Source organism: Ranitomeya imitator, chromosome 3, assembly GCF_032444005.1.
Source record: "Ranitomeya imitator isolate aRanImi1 chromosome 3, aRanImi1.pri, whole genome shotgun sequence".
In the NCBI taxonomy this organism is placed as follows: domain Eukaryota; kingdom Metazoa; phylum Chordata; class Amphibia; order Anura; family Dendrobatidae; genus Ranitomeya; species Ranitomeya imitator.
In genome coordinates, this window is record NC_091284.1 from 28,377,945 (window position 1) to 28,399,675 (window position 21,731).

Genomic DNA, 21,731 nt, shown 5'->3' on the forward strand with positions numbered 1-21,731 from the left:
AGGTGGCATTTGCTTGAACTCACTCCTTCTTTAACCCACTCCTTCTTGAACCCACTCTTTCTTGAACCCACTTCTTCTTAAACCCCCTCTTTCTTGAACCCACTCCTTCTTGAACCCACTCCTTCTTAAACCCACTCCTTCTTGAACCCACTCCTTCTTGAACACACGCCTTCTTGAACCCACTCCTTCTTAAACACACTCCTTCTTAAACCCACTCCTTCTTAAACCAACATCTTCTTAAACCCACTCTTTCTTGAACCCACTCCTTCTTAAACCACTCCTTCTTCAACACACTTCTTCTTGAACACACTCCTTCTTGAACCTACTCCTTCTTGAACCTACTCCTTCTTAAACCCACTCCTTCTTGAACCCTCTCCTTCTTGAACCCACTCCTTCTTGAACACGCGCCTTCTTGAACAAGCGCCTTCTTGAACCCACTCCTTCTTAAACACACTCCTTCTTGAACATGCTCCTTCTTGAACACACTCCTTGAACCCACTCCTTCTTAAACCCACTCCTTAAACCCACTCCTTCTTGAACACACTCCTTCTTGAACCTACTCCTTCTTAAACCCACTACTTCTTAAAAACACACTACTTCTTGAACACACTCCTTCTTGAACCCACTCCTTCTTGAACACACTCCTTCTTGAACCCAATCCTTTTTCTGTACGGTCCCCTGGATTGTCGTGGCCAAATCTGGATTATGTGTCACCTCACTGATGATTTGTCCTTTGAGTACAGTTTTTGTTACACAAACATAATATACGAGCATGCCCAAGATACTCAGCGAACACCCGAGCATGCTCGGAAATCTCGAGTAATGAGCACACTCGCTCATCACTACTGCGTACACATGTTCTTCACGTGCTTTCTTTTTAGCACTTGTATGTGTGATAGTTTATAGGGTTCTTCACAAGTCCGTAATGTTTTGTGGACTGAATAGACTGAGCAAAATTTCAGAGACATGTGACTAATCAAAATGCAAGTCTATGGGTCTGTGAAAGATATTGGAAAATGCCATCGATTGAAGTGCTGTCCCTTTTTCACAGAGAGATATATAGGAGGAGATGGAGAAAAATTGATGAATCTGGCACCAAACTCCAATAAAACTAATGAAGATCTGATGAAATTCACTGCCACAGGAAATAGACAGAGGAACAGCCGAGGTTTGGAAGCCACAGGCTGTACATGCAATTTTCTTTACAGGAATGAAGACAAATCCCCTAATAAAGTGATTTGCAAAGTTTCATAATTTTCCGATCCGAGCAAAACATTAAACAAAAAATAAAACTTTAGTTACATTTTAGACTTTCCATTGTCTCAAGACGTAACTTTTAAAATACTTTCGTAATTGAGTCTGAGACCCTGTGTCCGGTGCTCCTCAGTAACCCAGCAGCGACGCGGGAACTGTCAGCCTCTTCTAATAATTGACACGGGAAATGTTGAGAGCATGAGAACACAAGGAAGAAGTCATGTTACCACAACAGACAGCAGTGTCCTAGATTTCCACTCCTATGGGTGCACTTAACAGCAAAAAAAATGTAGCATAGAAAAATAAAAAAAAATTGGAAAAAATAAAAGATTTTTAAAAAAATACATAAAAATAACTCGTAATTTTACGTGAACATGGCTCAGTCCACGGTGCTCGATCTTTAAAATTTTGGTACATCTTGCTTGCAAATGTGTTCTATAAAAAATAGAACTAAAAACTAAAACTAAAAGGAAGCATAAAATATGTGCATAAATTATACAAAAATAAGCAGAATAAAAATGCAAAAAATATGTTTGCAAAAATATGTGCAGTATTAAAAATAGATATCTAAAACTGCCAAAATGAAAAAAAAAATCTAAAAATTTGTATTTTTCAAGCAGCTTGATCCGAGTTTTTGACATTTAGGGTAAATTAGCATTAAAAAATGTGAAAGTAGGTGATGATTTGTGTCATTACTATCACCAGTGTAAGGATGGCTGATGGGGTAGCGGCTTTCCTGCATCACGGCTTATGATTGAAAATCGTGTATTAATCAACCCTTTAGACGCTGCGGTCAACAGCTCTGTGGCATCTACAGCAGGGGTCCCCAACTCCAGTCCTCAAGGCCCACCAACAGGTCATGTTATCAGGATTTCCTTAGTCTTGCCCAGGTAATAATTGCATCACCTGTGCAATGCAAAGGAAATCCTGAAAACATGACCTGTTGGTGGGCCTTGAGGACTGGAGTTGGGGACCCCTGATCTACAGTATATGTCTAAAACGAAGGGTTAAATATTAGAGATGAGCGAACAAATCAAATGCAGTACAAATTTACTCAAAAATTAATGCAATTTTTTGTGTGATTTGATTTGCGTAATTTTCAGCAAAATTCAATGACGCGTTTCGCCCTATGTGACCTCTGGGGGTTTATTGAAGAATGTCTGCTCCAAAAGCCCTGAAAGTGGTGAAAATATATGGGACAAGCCAAGGTGAGTATGACAGTATTTTGGGGGTTGTTTTTAATCCCTTCCCTACCTTCAGAATAAAGAAAAGTGACATCCGGCTGGCTACAATTTTGCCGGGACTTGCATGAGTCAAATCACAAAAATGGTTCTGGAAATTCGTAATAAATTCTATTTGTGATTAATCAATTTGCTCATCTCTAATATTGAGCTGGTGACTGAGTCTCCTCCCTTTGCTTGGATCACCCACATGCCACGCAGCATCAGAAGGGTTAATGGCAGCAGATCTTCGACCACAACAGCAGAGGATGCAGATAGAGCAGGTGCCGTCCTCTCGCGGGCGGCCGTCCTGGCAGATATCCTGTTTTTACTGTTTTGGAACCCGTCACTGATCACTTTGGTTCCAGCGCCATAATTGTAGGGCAAATAATAGGAAGGGGTTAATGTGACTCTACCCCACTGCCACCTAGTGGTAGTGATATGCGATGCAGTCATTTACCGTATATGACAAAATGAATTTTTTTTCTTTCATGACTCACAAGGTAAAAAAAAAAAATCAAATATCACCATGACTAAATCTTCATCATAAGGCTTTTATTTGTGAGATTTTTTTTTTTTACAGTAAATAATATTATTTCTAGTGACTTCAACCAAAATAAAAGTCCCCGGGTACATTTTTTTTTCAGATAAAAACTTTTCACTCCGTTACCACGATGAGTATTTGCTGAGTTTTTGATGTTGCAGATTTTCTGCAGCATTTTCAGCATCAATAAGCTAATTATGTTACTTGGGATTTTTCATTTTGTTTTTTTTTAGAGCATTTTTATCATTGTGCCGTCATAGTGATCTGGTAACTTGATATTTTAGGATAAAAGTGAAATTATAATATAAAAGTCTGTAAAAAAAATTGTTTTGTCACACCATATTCCAAAACTTGTAACATTTTTATTTTTCTGACATTTTTTTTTATTAATACTACCAATTTGGCGCACATACGACATTGTGATCATTTTTATTGCATTTTTTCTGGAACTGTAGTGGCAAACAAAACACGGTACTATTCTGGCATTATTATTATTATTATTATTATTATTATTATTATTATTATTATTTTCTCCTTACGGTGTTTACTGTATGGATAATTTAATTTTATATTTTGCTAGACTTGACTTTTACTGACACGGCAATAGCAAATATACATATATGTACTTTTTTTATTAGTTATTTGTTTTTATTGGGAGAAAAAAGGGGAGTGATTTTAATTTTTATTTATTTTTTACTTTTTAAAAAAAATTTTTTTTGCTCTCTCAGCTCTTTTGAAGCTGAGATTGTCTAATCTCTTATACGATATTGCAATATAACAATTTTTCAGTATGTTGTGAAAATTGGAGTCTCTTATATGGGCAGGTGCAGACGACCATGTATTCACTCATCTGAGAGTATTGGGGCGATTATGCAACTGATGCTCTTATCATAGTGTGATCTGATTTTTTTTTGGGGGGGGATGAGGAGATGGAAACAATTTCTCTCCATCGTCTCCATTTTGTCAGTGCGTGAAAAATCGGACTGCACTCGGATGTCATCCGAGTGCAGCCCGATGATTTCCACGGACTCATTGGCTTGCATGGCCGAGTGTGATCCGATCGGATGGAAATTGTGGCATGCTTTGATTTTCCTCGGACAGAGTCTGAAAATTTCACGCGCACTGCCCCATAGAATAACATTGGTACTAGTGTGATGGGACCAAAAATAGGCTCGTCTGCACCTGCACGGAAGCTTAGTTGTGAGCTTCACAGCTGGTGATTGGCCTGGCGTCAAGAAGGACAGCAAAGAAGCCACTTTTCTCCAAGAAAAACATCAAAGACAGACTGACGTTTTGCAGGAAGCACGAGGATTGGACTGCAAAGGATGGCCACACGATGGCGCACTTCCGCCGTTACCTGCGGAACACATATAAACGAGTCATTACAATGATGTGATCTCGATGCTCAGCGTTTTATCTAGACAGATCGAGAATTGCTCAGCCAAAAATCAAAGACTGAACAATTTTTGCTATTGGAGTAGGGTCCATTTAGCACACCCGAGGACATGACGCTCACATCCAGGCAGAACACATGCACATACATTATTAACAGGTTCAAGGCTGGGGGTGTTTTTGACGTTAATCCTCAGAGCAAAATTTCTAAACATCGCCCTAGTTTTGCTTTGCAGCCTAAGGACGTAAGTGATAATCACCCAGAAAAGGCAAAAAATTGTAATTACTATATGTTTGGGGTAATACAAAGGCATGATGCCAATTGAAAGAAAACCTAGAACTCAACCATAAATTCAGAGGGTGCGGAAAGTATTCAGACCCCTTTAAATGTTTCACTCTTTGTTTCATTGCAGCCATTTAGTAAATTCAAAAAAGTTAATTTTATCTCATTAATGTGCACTCTGCACCCCATCTTGACTGAAAAAAAACAGAAATGTAGAAATTTTTGCAAACATAATAAAAAAGAAAAACTTGATTGCAGGTGACGATTAGTTACCATGATGGCCAGGGGTTTCCTGAAGATCCCCATGATCAGGGGTGTCAAACTGCATTCCTCGAGGGCCGCAAACCATGCGTGTTTTCAAGATTTCCTTAGCATTGCACAAGGTGCTGGAATCATGATGTGTGTAGGTGATTAAATTATCACCTGTGCAGTACAAGGAAATCCTGAAAACATGACCTGTTTGCAGCCCTCGAGGAATGCAGTTTGACACCCCTGCCCATGATGGTAATCCTGTGAAAGCCGTGCAGTAGCTGGCAGTCATAGGAGACCATGATTTTTGCTATATACATCATTAGTATGGCATTCCCAAGTGATGATCCCCAGGTTCAAGTCCCCTAAGGGAACTAACAAATACATTGAAAAGTTTTAAAAAATCTAAAATTTCAAGTCGCCTCTATTTTAAAGAAAAAATAAAAAATACACATATTTTGCAACTTTACTCTTCGTAAAAGTCGGATCCATCAACATAAAAAATAAATTAATCTGATCGGTAAACCTCGTCATGAAAAACAAATCTACACGCCAGAATTACATTTTTTTCAGTCGCCACAACACTGCAATAAATTGCAATAAGAGGCAATCAAAATATTATATCTATGCCAAAATAGTATCAATAAAAACGTCAGCTCAGGGTGCAAAAAACAAGCCATCACCCATCCCCATTAAAAATTGAAAACATTATGGGTCTTTGAAAATGTCAACGCAATCAAAATGTTTTTAGAAATGTCTAAATTTTTTTCACCACTTAAATTAAGGAAAAAAACATACATGTTTCATATCCACATAACTGAATGCCTTTCTTTTTATCCCCTTTCTTGTTTGTGCAAGACGTCGATCTCTTCTCTTTACTTTTTGGATCACCCTCTTGCTAACATCCAATCAAATGGCAAATTCCACAAACGCCCTAGCCAGTCCGGGTATTTGACGCACCTGATGCAACAAGATATGAAATCTGATTTCCAAATGTGCGCTCCGGTGAAGGACTCTATTTAGGGCAGGGGTGTCAAACTGCATTCCTCGAGGGCTGCAAACCATGCGGGTTTTCAAGTTTTCCTTAGCTTTGCACAAGGTGCTGCAATCATTATGTTTATGTGTGTAGGTGATTAAATTATCACCTGTGCAGTACAAGGAAATCCTGAAAACATGACCTGTTTGCAGCCCTTGAGGAATGCAGTTTGACACCCCTGATTTAGGGGGTTGAATAATTCTGAGACTGCAGGAGTCAGTAAAAGTGACGTTTTGCAGTGAATTTGGAGAAACCGCTTGTTATATTAGTTGTATTGAGTTGAAAATGTGTATGCAGTGCCCCAGAGTCCGGGTCGTTGCAGTAATGTTATTCTTCCACCAGGGGGAGTGATGTTACGTCTGATGGCACCAAAGGAGTTCACCTTACAAAGTATCACAAAACACACAACACACTTCCCACTCCAGTCCACCAGGGGGAGCCTTGCTCCTATCTACTAGGGCACTCCTCACATTAGGGTAAAACTGGTGGGTTGGATAGGAAGTGAGAGAGAAGCTGACTGGGCTTTGCCCAGACAACACCTGTCAGGCAGACAGAGGGAAAAGGAGGAACATCGAAGCTGCAGACAGAGGGTCCCTGTCAGGGGTGGGATCCTGACAGAGGTCTAGCAAGACAGAAAAACACGGAGCTGCGCCTGCCCCATGTGCGGCAGCATCCTAAGAAAGGACACAAAGAGAATTGTATTGTAGGGAGTGAGAAATGAAGTCATAGCAGAAGGAGAACAAAACCAGTAGGAGTCCTGTCCTGGGAGAGGCTGCCTCCTTCTGGAGCGCGGACCGGTGGCCAGAACACCGAGGGAGTAATAGACTCTATGCTTTACTTCAGAGACTGGCAGAACAGTCAATTCCAAGTTAGCTGCCCGACCTTAATACCTAAGAAGACACAGGTGGCAAATTGTGGAGGCCGGGGCGTCTCTACAGTTCCTGTAAAAAGCCTCAGGCCACCCCGTCATACGGGTTTGTCCTATCCATACCATCTGGGGGACAGAGAGGAAGACATAACATCTATAAAAGTTGTGAGGACCTTACCGAGTTGCTCAGCAGGGAGGTACTACAACGCACGAGCGCTATAGGAAGGCTACTGATTTCCACCTGGATAAGGGGACTCTGGAATTGTCATCAGACCGGCCGAACTCTGCCTACCCTGTCATCCGGCACTCTGGACTGTGGATGCTGAAGCCTTCAGTAAAGGTAAAGAGACTGCACCCATTGTGTCCTTGTTATTCACCGCGCCTTACATCATCCACCATCACCATCTACACTTCTGGGAAGCCCTAGGGAAACACTTCACCTGTGGGAAGGTACACCATCTAGCTGCCATCACATCACCCCAGCGGACCCCTGAGCAGCATCGGTCAGTCTGACTGAATACCACAGGTGGCGTCACGAATACTACCATTCTATACGAACTCTGCCTTTTATTGGACGCCCCTCATAGGGCCACGGGCCGGGTCGGGCCACCGTGACATCCCCACTGAGGAACCGAAGGACCCAGTACCGAGTACCCCATTGCCCTTACGTGGGGGCGCTTCAAATCTTGGCGTCACGAACAGGATCTACTTAAGCCTGAAAAATCGGGTCATGTGTGCCAGAATCGTATTTGAACTGTGATTTGCTTAAGAACTGTGTATTGCCATTTACTGCCAAAAATTCCCGCCAAAACCGCCGCCATTACAACGCCATGTGGCGTGCAGGAAGAGTGGGGCGTGTTATCGTGGGCGTAGCCTGGAAGAATGGCGCGAAAGTGGAGCCAGCCCCTCACAGATACTACTATGTTTGAGAGATATGCCCATTAACAAGAAAGGTCCGCCTCCTGGTCTGGGATGGTGGAGGACGAAGAAGGAACCGCCCTCCAGAGGAGGAGCAAGAATCGCTGGACGCCACGAGGCAGAACCAGGCTGGCAGCATGGCGAGCGGAGGTCACCCGGAAGAGGTGGAGGAAACCCGCACCCGACCCAGCCAATGGGAGAGGAGCAATGTCACCAGCTCCGGAGTCTGTACCAACGCGCGGCCCCCGTCAGCGAGGAGTGGCAAAGCAGCCCGCCGTCTGAACTTCAGCCTGCAGCAGAGGAGACCTGCACCGGAGATGCCGCGGAGGCAGGTAACGACACCGACCCTGCTCCGGTAGCCGAGGAGTCCCTGCTGGTAGATGTAGATTCCCCCCACCGCGACCATCCGGCTGGGTGTGTAACCGTCTAACCTGGGAGAGGCCCTGGGAGACTTTAAAGACCTCTGACATCCCGCTGCAGCCCACCAAGCAGATGGTGAATGTCCAGGGAGAATGGATGACGTTCAAGTGGACCCATACTACCACCGATCTGATCGGGTTCCCAGGGGAGGCTCAGCCGGAGGGAGAAAGTATTGAGGTTGTCTCCCAGCAGGACTATCTTCAGCAGCTGCGCCAGCAGGAGAAGGAGTGGGCCAGGAAGAAGGAGCTCCGACGTCAGGCCGAACACGAGAGAGACCTGCAGGCCAAAGCTAGGGCTAGACAGATGGCTGAGGAGGACTGGGGCACACAGCATTATGGGACCGTAGTAACCTTCCATAAGCAAGGGGGTTGGGGCTTCATAAAGGAGTGTGACCATGAAGTCTTTGTGAATCGGTGGGATGTGGAGGCGCACCTCATCGAGGGACACCCAGGCCGGGATTTGTACCCAGGTGACCGTGTAAGGTACACCCGTCATTGGGGAGACAAGGGGTGGTATGCCCTCCATGTTTATAAATACAAGTCAGAGATCACTGTATCATCGCCTTACAACTCTACAGCCAAACAGGTGACCCCTGCACCGGTCACCATGTGCTCAAAATGCACTCAGACCTCAGTGGCAAGGAGAACTGTGAGTACACAGACCCCTATCTGGAGTGCAGACGCACTCTACGTAGTACCCAGTGGCAGCCGATATCCAACAGGACTGCCCCCACCGGTGCTACCCCCTGAGTTGCAGAAGTAAACTTCGAAACCCTGACAACTGTAAGTAGTTCACTGTTCTTTCTTTGCTGCTTTAAAACCCATCTAGGGTTAATCCTTAAAGGGATCCCTTTACTCGGGATCCCTATTGTTTCAAGTTTTACACAAGTTACCATTGCCTTTAAAGAACTGCGGAATCATGAACTGAGCATGGTCACAAGCTGTTCCTGTATATAGTTTGCACCTTCTTAAGGGTGCTCTCTACTGGTTTTACAAGAAGACTTTGCGAAGAAACTGTTCCTGAGGACATCGTGAAAATTTGCCGTTTTAAAGCTGATAACTGACTTGTTGATTGTTTGCACTACCTCAGAGAAGACTTGAGTTCCCTTTTAAAGGGAATGTTTACTTGTTGCACCTTGATAATGTTGCCTTAAGTAGTTAGATAGCAATAATGTTTACATAGCTGATAATATGTAGCTAGAAAGTTAGGAAGTGATAGAATGTTTAATGATGTACTTTAAATAAAATTGAGGTTTCGGGAAGAAAAATGCAGTAGGCCCGTGGGGGTAGACAGATAGTCCTGCATATGTGGAAGTGAAAGAAGAATAAAGAAAATGTTGATTTGCACTTTAAGGGTTAATGATAGTATACCCTTAGAGGGTAATTGCACTTAGTAGATAGAATACCTGTATGGGTAATTGTGTTTCATAAGTTAGATAGTAATTGTTTTCTATTTTCCTTTGAAAGTCAAATGCACAATGTAAATATGTTCTTGTTTGTAACGTTCAAGTGTTCTCACCTCCCATAAAGGGAAGCACTGTTAAGTTAATTTGTTTTATAGCATTTCAAAAATTTTGCATGTCTTTTGCTAACCTGTAATTGTTGTGTTCTTTTCCCAGCCCGGGAGTGCTGGATTTACCGGGGTGGGGGGAGGGGGGGTAGTGCAGCGCCCCAGAGTCCTGGTCGTTGCAGCAATATTATTCTTCCACCCAGGGGAGTGATGTTACGTCTGATGGCACCAAAGGAGTTCACCTTACCAGGTATCACAAAACACACAACACACTTCCCACTCCAGTCCACCAGGGGGAGCCTTGCTCCTATCTACTAGGGCACTCCTCACATTGGGGTAAAACTGGTGGATTGGATAGAAAGTGAGAGAGAAGCTGACTGGGCTTTGCCCAGACAACACCTGTCAGGCAGACAGAGGGAAAAGGAGGAACATCGGAGCTGCAGACAGAGGGTCCCTGTCAGGGGTGGGATCCTGACAGAAGTCTATAAAGACAGAAAGACACGGAGCTGCGCCTGCCCCACGTGCGGCAGCATCCTAAGAAAGGACACGAAGAGAATTGTATTCTAAGGAGTGAGAAACTAAGTCATAGCACAAGGAGAACAAAACCAGAAGGAGTCCTGAATACTACCATTCTATACGAACTCTACCTTTTATTGGACGCCCCTCACAGGGCCACGGGCCAGGTCGGGCCACCGTGACATCCCCGCTGAGGAACCGAAGGACCCGATACCGCGTACCCCATTTCCCTTACGTGGGGGCGCTCCATGTACATTTTGCTAAGAAATCAAATTTATAATGGTGGGGGGAGGGGGTGAATAATTTTGACTGCATATTGTTTAGGACCCGATGACACGAGAGTGGGACGTATTCAGAGAAATATAGCCTGGTGTAATTGTGGGTGAAGAATATGAATTCATAACTCACATTGATGTGGTCTGGTACCATCCTGGGTGGTGCTGTACCGAGTCTTTGATATTTGCATTGAGCTCAGGTAACAGGAAGTCTGTGCGGTTCTTAAAGTTCCATCTATGTGTAAACTTCAGTTTTTCCCCGAATGTTTTTCATATTTGGAGTCATTTAATAATCTCTTTGGCCTTTCCCATTTGTTCTCATTCACACGTATGCTCTGTGTAAATAATTCTTGAATAAGTCTACGCTACATACGTATGTAGGTGGAGAAACGAGGAGGTGGAGAAACGAGGAGGTGGAGAAACGAGGAGGTTGCTCCACTGTAGAGTAAATCTCCTGAAATTTGTTTTGACCATATTTTCTCAATTCGGCCATCAGGTTTGATTTGGTCTAAATAAATTGGGTCCGAATCCAAATTGTACCGTTCTTAAAAAAAGACGCTTGTTATGCTCTCAGGTCTTTTCAAAACACCAAAGTGCAGTAAATAGAGGAGAAGGAACGGGTAAAACAATAATAAAAGATTATACGCAACTGTTGTAGGTCCTAGGCCAACAACCTCATCTTTGCTGCCACCTCAGCTCCTTGCTCGCTCCCTCTGGTCTTTGTATTTTCTAGCACTGACTAGACCGCCACAGTCATGTAGGGTATGACATGTGTCATTGATGCCACACCGTGCAGGAGCTGTGGATCCGCCTCCTCATTCCGTCAACGTAACACCTACACCACCAACTTCAGCACAGCAATTGAGAAGCTACAACAGGCAATATTGAAAATCATTTGATTGTGGGACAAATCCCACACGGGGATCAAGTAACAGACAGATCTGTGGTTGGTGCCGATAAACCTCAAGTCCGGTGGTGTGCAATAATGGGCAAAATCTCATTGCAGCTCTGGATCTAGCCGGTTTGACGCACATTCCTTGCCTGGCACATGTGCTGAATTTGGTGGTGAACAGTAGAGCTCAACGAATATCTTCGGCTCCCTCCTTATTCGCCAAGCTATAGGCTTATCGAGCAAGCTGCCATGGGAACCCGGATTCCAGGATCCCTCCTGCTGATCAACTGTTCAGTGCCGCAGCTGCATGTGTCGCGGCTGTGTGACAGTCACAACACATGCATGAAGAGCCTGCGACGTGTCGCTAATAGCCAGCAGAGCAGCAGCAGGAGTCAGGAGGCAGAAGCCTGTCCCCGCTGCTAAAGACAAATGAATATTCACTCTTCCCCATGCCCCCATGGACATATAGAGGGGTGAATATTCATTTCACTGTAATAGCTGGCAGTGTTAGCTGCAAGCTGCGGCTAACATACTGCATGTAAAGCCGGTGCGGCTGCATCGGGGCCCGGACGTGGAGGGGGGCCCCTGCAGGCGGCTAACACTGAGTGCAATCTGGCCTGTTTATTCGACCCCAAGGCTCCAATGCCTGCAGCTCCGCTGCCTACAGGAGAAAATGTCAGCGGAGTGGAGCTGCAGGGATCTTTCCTGCTTCCTGCCTGCGCTTCCTGTCTGACACAGCAGTGCAGCTGGATGACATCATCATTCCACGCGTGGCAGTGCCAGAGAGGACGCTGGCAGTGAAAAAAGATGCTGCTGGGGAACGGACAGAGAGGTGAGTGGTGCTGTGTGTGTGTGTGTATGTGTGTGTATGTGTGTGTGAGGTGAGTGTGTAGGTGGTGGAGAGGGCAATGATGTGGGTGATGGAAAGGACGATGGGGGTGGTGGGGGAGGAGGCAATGATGGAGGTGGTGGAAAGGGCAATGATGGGGTGTGGGGAGGATGCAATGATGGAGGTGGTGGAAAGGGCAATGATCGGGTGGTGGGGGAGGAGGCAATGATGGAGGTGGTGGAAAGGGCAATGATGGGGATGGTGGGGAGAAAACAATGATAGAGGTGGTGGAAAGGGCAATGATGGGGTGGTAGGGGAGGAGACAATGATGGAGGAGATGAGAGGGCAATGATGGAAGTGGTGGGGGAGAAAGCAATGATGGGGTGGTGGGGGGAAAGGAAATTATGGTGGTGGTGGAAAGGACGATGGGAGTGGTGGGGCAGGAGGCAATGATGGTTGTGGTGGAATGGGCAATGATGTGGGTGGTGGGAGAGAAAACAATCATAGAGGTGGTGGAAAGAGCGATGATGGGGATGGTGGAGGAGAAGGCAATGATGGGGTGGTGGGGGAGAAGGCAATGATGGAAGTGGTGGAAAGGGCAATCATGGGGGGTGGTGGGGTAGAAGGCAATGATGGAGGTGGTGGGGACGAAGGCTATGGAGCATCTTTTCTTCTAAAGGTACAATTTAGATGTAAATTGGCGGAACCCGATGATTTTAGCCAGACCGACCAGATATCTAATACAAGTCCTCATTCTCTGATATAGGAGAAAAGAGGGATTCAGTCAAGTGTAATCCTGTGTGTTTCAATTGAAATTTTTTTTTATAAAGGGAACAGTACATTTTTCCTTTGGGAGAAAAGTCAACCTCCTCTCCTAGATACTCCTTACAACTCACCCATGTACAAATGTGCCAAGCAATGCCACCCGAATGAACACTTGACCAAGAGTTATCTACAGTGTCTGGTGAGTTTAAGTTCTTGATGCAAATCTACTGGAATAACACATCTTACATTGGTTCTACAGATGAAGACGTAACCTAAATTCTTGCACTTTCCTTGCCCTTCCACATCAAAGGAAATTTAATATGAGCAGTGGGCGGCAAGTGAAAGTTTTGAAAGATAAGGCTGATAGCTCTCCGGCACTTCAACACAACAAGACGCCCACGTGGAAGTGTCATTGGCTCTTACTGAGAATTGTGATGTATACTGTATTCGTTGGTAAAGCTACACATGCAAAGCCGAGGATTGCATAACTAATGGCTATTTGTTATATTTCTGTTATTGAAATTGCTCTTCTCCACTTCCTCTTAAGCTGTCAGTAGACTTCCCCACTTACGGTACATAAACACTTTGCCAGCTGATAGCGCTTTTTTCCATTACTATCCATATATTAAAAAAATCTGAAATATTTTAGTTTTCACACAAATTACAGCTTTGCCGTGTAGACTGGAACAATATTAGCAGAGTCGTCTCATAATAGTTAGAGGGCAAGGCAATGAATAAAATATGAAGCCTCTATTCCTCTGTTATTGTAGTTCTCTTGCCATTTTCAGCATCATCAAACTTCTTTCTAGTGATAGTGTCAGCGCAGAGCTCCAAATAATGTAGAAAAAGTGCCCGATACAAATTATTGTCCTCAGAATACCAACATTTGTAAAGCCAACAAATTGCCCGTGGGAGTGTCAGTATAGGACCCCATTTACAGTGCCAGCAAATGGATATTACTGATGTAATCAGAGCACCCAGTACCCTTCCTTGAAGGATTATTGCCAAGATGGTAAGTTATGCCCCTCAAACATTGTATAGGAGATAACTGATCACTAGGAGTTCTCCTGTCGTGACCACCAGTGGTCCCAAAAACAGGGCTCTGGAAATTGGGACCTGAGCTCTGCAGGGTCCAGTCTGGAAAGGAGAGAAGGTGCACATGCTCAGCTATAGCTCCATTACATTTTCTTGGGGAATCACTGTATTTGGCTTTCTTTTGCAGTCCTATAGACAATAAAGGGAGTGGAGACAAAATACGCGCACCTCCGCTCCTTAAAAAATGGGGCTCTACAGACTTCTAGAGCTCCATTCATGTGATCACTTAGGGCAGGGCCGGCGTCAGCACCCGGCGTACCCAGGCAAGTGCCGGGGCCCTGGCGAGACAGGGGGGCCCATTCAGAGCCAGCATTAGGGGCAGGCAGCTGCCTAGGGCCCCCGCTCCTCCAGGGGCCGTCAGCTAGCGGCTCATCATGCAGCCGCTATGGGGCCTCTGTGAGGCAGGGGGGCCCGCCTGTCGCCAGCGCCAACTCCCCCGTCTCCGCATTGAACTATAACGGCGTCTGCCGGTAAAGTTCAAAGCAAATGATGGAGGAGAGAGCGTCACCTGATGCTCCCTCTCCCATCATTCCCCACTCTGCCTCTGACACTGCCGCTGTGATTGCGCGATGACATCATCGCGCACTTGCTGTGTGTCAGGCAGTGCAGCTGCAGCCGCCGAGACCGGAGAGGTGAGGAGTGTTTTTTTTTTTTTGTAACTATAACAAAGAGTATTGGACTATGGGGCCATTCTTGGGGGGAGGGGGCTGTGCTGTATATTACATGTCTGTGCTATATACTACATGTCTGTGCTATATACTACATGTCTGTGCTATATACTACATGTCTGTGCTATATACTACATGTCTGTGCTATATACTACATGGCTGTGTTATATACTACATGGCTGTGTTATATACTACATGGCTGTGTTATATACTACTTGGCTGTGTTATATACTACTTGGCTGTGTTATATACTACTTGGCTGTGCTATATACTACTTGGCTGTGTTATATACTATATGGGCTGTTATATTCTACGTGGGCTGTGCTATATACTATATGGGCTGTTATATGCTGCGTGGGCTGTGCTATATACTACGTGGGCCGTGTTATATACTACATGGGCTGTTCTATATACTACGTGGGCTGTGTTATATACTACGTGGGCTGTTTTATATCATATGTGGCCGTTCTATATACTATATGGGCTGTTATATGCTACGTGGGCTGTGCTATATATTACGTGGCTGTGTTATACGCTACGTGGGCTGCTATATACTACATGGATGTGTTATATGCTACATGGCTGTGTTATATACTACATGACTGTGATATATGCGATCATGAATCCTGATATGTGTTAAAGGGGGGGCCCACTGAAACTCTTTCGCCCAGGGCCCTCAAAAACCTGAAGCCAGCCCTGACTTAGGGTCTCAGTGGTCTCCTATGGATAGGTGAATACTTAATGTATTGACAATAACACTTTAATTGTTTTAGTTAAGTACTTTTTTACCGAGTCCATTATTATTTATGTCAGCAGGGTGACCCCCTTAATATTGTCATTAGAGTACCCTCATATTTAATAGCATGCCACCCCCATACATAAATAATCCAGCAGTGCCTTTCTACGTAGTATCCTAATTTATTGCCAGCAAAATTAGGATTAGCAGCAGGGTGGTCCCATACATAAAAGTGTTAGCAGGATGCCCTCAAGGGATAGCGCCAAATACTATGGTATCCCCACCCCACTGTAGTGCCATCAGGGTACCTCTTATTAATAGTATCTGACAATCTCTGCTTAAAATATTCAGTGTTTTTGGTAGAGTTCCCCAGCGATTTCCGTACACGTCGATATATTGTTCCCCCGAAGGAGGCACATGATTTCACCATTTTTCGCATCGATTTCTTTGGCCTTTTCGTAGACATGAATTAATCACTTTTAGGTACCGTAAATCTAATTCGACTTAAATTTCAACCAAAAAATTTCACTCAAGAAATCCCGTCTCCACTATGCGTACACCGACGCCTCCGGCTTCCCTGCGGAGATGGACATGCGACGCGTCTTTCGAGACAGCAGCATGTCTATTTATTTATCTATTTATTTAAGATAAATATCACTAGTCCAATGTATTGGGCGCAGTGATTAGGCTCGGTTCAATGAAAACATGAGGAATCACCTCCGTTCAAAAGCTGGCATCGCTTTGGACGGAGCGGACGTGTGCTGCATCCAAAGCGCTGTTGATTACTGACCGTGGGGATGTAGCCTTAGGAACAAAAAGATTGGAGTCTCCAAACCTTTTCGAACTGCCATACACATTAGACTGTAGGCCAAAGCCATTGACATTAAATAAATGTTGGCCAAATTTGCCAATGTATATGGGCCCTTTAAACCATGTGACATAATTCTGTTATGGGGCAAAGCGCTTCACAATATCACGTGGCGCCAACGACCAAATGAAACCAGTGAAGATGACCTGCTGTTACTGAAGTCAGGGCTTGAACTGTGAGGAACAGTCAGAAAGCTGCCTGGAGTAGGTATATTTTTTTTACCCCACTTGCTATAGTTTGGGGTATGGAGGGACCCCAGATTGTAATAAGGAACACTTGACTCACTTTGAATAAACTGCAAACAAATAAAATAAAAAAAATTTGGACAAATTTCAGTGAAAATGCTAACTTAACTTTTTACAGATCCACTCCTGGACATCTAAAACAAAGAGGGGTGTCTTGAACATGAGTTTTTATTTCTTTACGCATTGGCCATGGATCCTGTTTTATACTATTTTAACTCCAAATCATATATACTGCTTATTACTGGATCGTGAAGGTCTGGACATCGCCCAGCAGAACAGTCGTGTGTTTCTGTGACTGATCCTGTGTGTACACCACCTCCATTATCACAGTAACATCACCTCTATTATCACAGTACGCCATGTTTTTACACACGACATGTCCTCTGCAGAGAAACACTCTGACAGGAAGGAGACGACAGCCACACACATTACTAACACTGCTGAGGTAAAATGAAAGCTGAGCTCTGATTGGTTGCTCTGGTAAAGTGAAGCTGAGCTCTGATTGGTTGTTCTGGTGAAAGCCGAGCACTGATTGGTGGCTATGAGAAATAAAAGCTATTTTTCTGTAAGACATTTCTGATAAATGCGGCTCGATAAGCAATATTGCACACGAAGAGCTGAATTCTTTCCTGTCTGATGGCTTGTTTCAATGTGTCAGTGCAGGAACTGTGAGGAGGAGCACAAAATTATACAAAAAGTAACTCTATGATTTTCAAAAAGCACCGGAAGACTGTCAGGCTCGTGCATGATGTAATTGTAATAGTTATGTGATTGTGTGGTATTTGAGTTTCACTATTATTGTCTATGTGATAATTATTTCTAAAATTATCACTGAAATCTCCCCAACCTTGAAAAAATCTCAATTGCCTTCTCGTAAAATAACATCACATTTCAACCCCGACAAATCTAGTGATTTTGTGAGACTCATATTATTACTTTTTTTTTGTATAATCCTGTACACGACATCTTTGCACTGAAAGGGGATGTCCAATATTAGACACGGATGGATGCTTTATTCGGAAACTGCACCACGCCTGTGTATGGACACCTACATAAAAAAAAATGAATTTTTTTGTTTTTGAGAGAGACAAAGATTTACTTTTTACATTAAACCTATTTTAACAATTTTTGGTCAAGTTTTCCTTCTTTATCTACAATCTCTTAACTCTGGCCATTGCGCTTTATAATAGAATTACACTTCCGCTTTTGTAAAGATAATTACTCCACAGTCATCTCATTATTACCACAGACAAGATTGCATTAACAATATGTGAGGTCACAGCTCACATCCTCTCCCTCCTCTACAATGACTGATAACACCTCTATATACAGTAGATAACACAGGATCCACCATTCACAATAGGTGATGTCACAGCTCACCTCCTCCTCCTGTACAATGACTGATAACACCTCTATATACAGTAGATAACACAGGATCCACCATTCACAATAGGTGATGTCACAGCTCACCTCCTCTCCCTCCTCTACAATGACGGATAACACTTCTATATACAGTAGATAACACAGGATCCACCATTCACAATAGGTGATGTCACAGCTCACCTCCTCCTGTACAATGACTGATAACACTTCTATATACAGTAGATAACACAGGATCCACCATTCACACTAGGTGATGTCACAGCTCACCTCCTCCTCCTGTACAATGCCTGATAACACCTCTATATACAGTAAATAACACAGAATCAACCATTCACCTTAGATGTCACAGCTCACCTCCCCCTCCTGTACAATGACTTATAACACCTCTATATACAGTAGATAAAATAGGATTGCAGATTTTTTTAAAAATATGTAGAGTGTGGTATGAAATAAAAAAATAGCTTTTAATATAGAAGCTAAATTGAAGCAATAGCTCATTTTCAGATGACAGATTCCCTTTATGCCTAAGGTGCTGTAGACAAGGGACGTCCTGTGACTTTTTGTTTCCCAAGGGCCCATATACTACTGGATCTTGGAATTTGGGATGGGAATAAGGGTCATATTCACACAGATTTTTTTTTTAATTGAAGCTGACCAGCAGGGATCCCTGGCAATAGACCTCTGATAGATGAGACGGTTGATGTCCATTTTTAGGATAGGCCGTAGGTCTTTGTTGTCTTGCTTCCTAATGTTTAGACCTCCGGGTTGAGTAGATGGTCTGATGGGCGACTCTTGGTATCTTTAATCAACTTCTGTTTCAAAAATGTACATGAAAAACTGTGATGATGTCTTTTTAAAAAGTTGCAAACATATCACGGAAAGCATGAATATATTTTAATCGCTCGTCATATAATTTACAATCATTAATTGTCTATTTTAAATTACAATCATTCAACATCTCATAGAATTTTAGTCATTTAGTACAAAATAATAGCTCTATATATACACAGGAACGTGTTAGGTCTAGTCTCAGGAAATAAAGTCATTGAGGTAGCAATCTATTTGTGATCTTTCATCTAATAGATATACTGTAAGGATTATATAGAGCAGCACATGACATGATAGCAAGAAAAAAATCACAAAAGAAGTACAAGATTTACCCAGCAGTACACGTCTATATCATAAAATGTGTAATTGGGGGAAAACTAACTGGGGTCTCCACCAACCCATCCATAGCGCAAACCCCGCAGTGGTGCATGAATGAGTCTCTGTTAATTACTAGACGGAAACCCAGAAGATTGTGATGTCCGCTAGAATCAAACTTCGAGCCAAGCCTTTAGACATCTTCATCATTTCCTCAACCTGTCTACAGAAAGTGAAAGCCTTCATAGGTTTCTAAAACTCCTTTTTAGCTAGCTTCAATCTCACATTTTCTAAATCTCATAGTAAGAACATGATTATTATGTCATGAGTTAACTTTGCTTGCCTTCTTCAGTCTTCATTATTTTGCCAAGGAGCCCCCGTAAACCTTGATCAGTCCACTAGACGTCAAGTAGACATTGACGTCATCATTCCAAGTTGAGTTGGAGACGGCTCATCCACTTCTTATTTATTAATTTTATCGAGTTTTTAAATCAGTTTTCGGGCACCGTAGGGAAGTTCAACTATTGTATTGAGCGTAGGACGTGACATTTATTCCTGCTACATATACATTCATTTGCCTATAATTCAGTAAATAATTACAAGTTTGGAAACTTCTAGACAAGCCAACAGACTTCATATCTTGACCAAAAAAAAATTGGAATCTATGACCTTGAACCCCAAACCTAAGAAAACATAATGAAGGTCTGAGAGCTAACACTCCAACATTAATGGGATCCGTGAGCTGAAACCCCAACCTGACATGAATTTATTAGGGTCTATCAGCTGAAACTTTCACGTATTCCAAAGGTAAAGAGACCAATTTTAAGACTAATGTGCTTGAACCCCATCTACAATTTGTGGTGTTTTCTAGAATGTGTCTCTAGAAGAATCATTAATTTTAATTGTAATTAACACTGATCTCAATGGTCTTCTTAGATTTCAGAACATCAGAGTTGTAAGAAGCACCATATAACCCCAAAATGTTGCCAATTTTTGAGAGTCCTCAGTGGTTGATACCTTTTAATGGCTAACTGAAAAGATGGTAACAAATTGCAAGCTTTCGAGACTACACAGGTCTCTTCATCAGGAAAAAAGGTATCAACCACTGAGGACTCTCAATTCTAAATATTTTTCTATCTACTGGCTAACACGGTACCAAGATATATTTCTTTCCTGTGCCAATTTTGGGGAATTTGGGGAGGTTCCCAACATTGAAATCTCAATAAACTCTCTTTAAGTAGCACCTTTATCTCCTTTTCATAAAGCTATACCTTATCTATAATTTCAAAGTTGAATAGTCAAAGACAAATTGGGATATTTTTTGTCCCAGAAGACTTCTAGAACGTTCAAAAGACAATATACCACTTTTACTTCTCAATATACAATCATTGAATAGCTCTTGTTTTTTTTAGCTAAATGATTATTCTATACATTGGAGAATTAGAAATGTATTATAACCTTATCTAATGTATATATTACTCTAGACGTTTAACCAGTCCAAAACTGTCGAAAACAGTAGGTCCATCTTAGCCTTGACCAATGTGAGGAGCTCATATCTCAGAGTAGACATCTTGAAGAATTGTTTTCATTTTTTGGGTTCTCCACAGAGTAATGCTATAAATGATCGTTCGTGTTGGACTACAATAACTCCAGTTCTCCAAAGAACATCTGGCCTCATCATTTGGATATGACATATTAGGTCATCTCATATCTTAATGATCATTTTTTCTCAGGACTGTGTATGTACTGTGGCGTATTCAATTTCATTGTCGTCTTCAAACTGAAAAATTGTCTTTTTGCTGTTGTAGTTTAGATCAGCATAGACAATGGAGTCTTCTTCTTTTGGAGTGGACTTGTAACCCAAGTGAGCATTGTCATATGTGACCTCAACAGCTACGGCAGTCTGGTCTGTGTCCTTCAGAGTTCCTCCATGTGTCTGTTTCGAACAGTTCTTCAGACTTCCTGACATGGCTACAAACTGGAGCTAAAAAAAAATAGGGACGTATTAATACTCGATGAACATTATCAAGTCACTGCATGTCGTCATTGGTGGGATATGACTTGGGTAGAGTTTGGGGAGGTTCTGCAGGCTCAAGCCCTGCACTTGGCTTTACACAGTGCATTCATTTTACCTGAAGTGTCTTTTCGGCAACCTAATGGGCTAAGTAGTGTAATACTCAGAGGCATAATACACAGAAATACCGAAATATTGCAGGTGATTACTGAACGATTAAATGATTGCATGGTGAAGTCCCATCCAGAGCAGAGCGAGGAAAAGGTAAAAAGTCAAATAAAGTATTGACTGTAATGGAACCAGGGAAACAAAACTCACCTCTTCAGTAGTCGCACGGTCCTGAGATGATGATCTGTGCGTTACTTTGGAGAAATAAAGAAAATATAATTATTACCTACAATTTATGGCTTTTTTTATTAACACACATCACAGTAAAAACATTGTCAGAGTAAAAGTATATAATATACTATAGAAAGGAAACCCCAATAATGACAGTGTATTTACCACAGGTTTTATATGTTGCAATATAATGTATTAATGTAACAAAAATGATATAAAAATATAGGGGTACATGATAATGGCACTGACACTTGGGCAACAGGATAATGA

At 42.8% G+C, this 21,731-nt stretch overlaps 1 protein-coding gene across 1 annotated transcript in view; it reads right to left on the reverse strand.

Moving 5' to 3' along the window:
• Nucleotides 1-18,837: 18,837 nt before the first annotated feature.
• Nucleotides 18,838-21,731, reverse strand: part of BTLA (B and T lymphocyte associated) — a 54,144-nt gene continuing 51,250 nt past the window's right edge. Inside the window, exons 5-6 of the mRNA XM_069760640.1 lie at nucleotides 21,441-21,484; nucleotides 18,838-21,092 (exon numbers count right to left, since the gene is read on the reverse strand). Of these exons, the coding sequence (XP_069616741.1) occupies nucleotides 20,838-21,092; nucleotides 21,441-21,484 (299 nt within the window). The 3' untranslated portion in view covers nucleotides 18,838-20,837. The remainder of the gene's footprint in view (nucleotides 21,093-21,440; nucleotides 21,485-21,731) is intronic.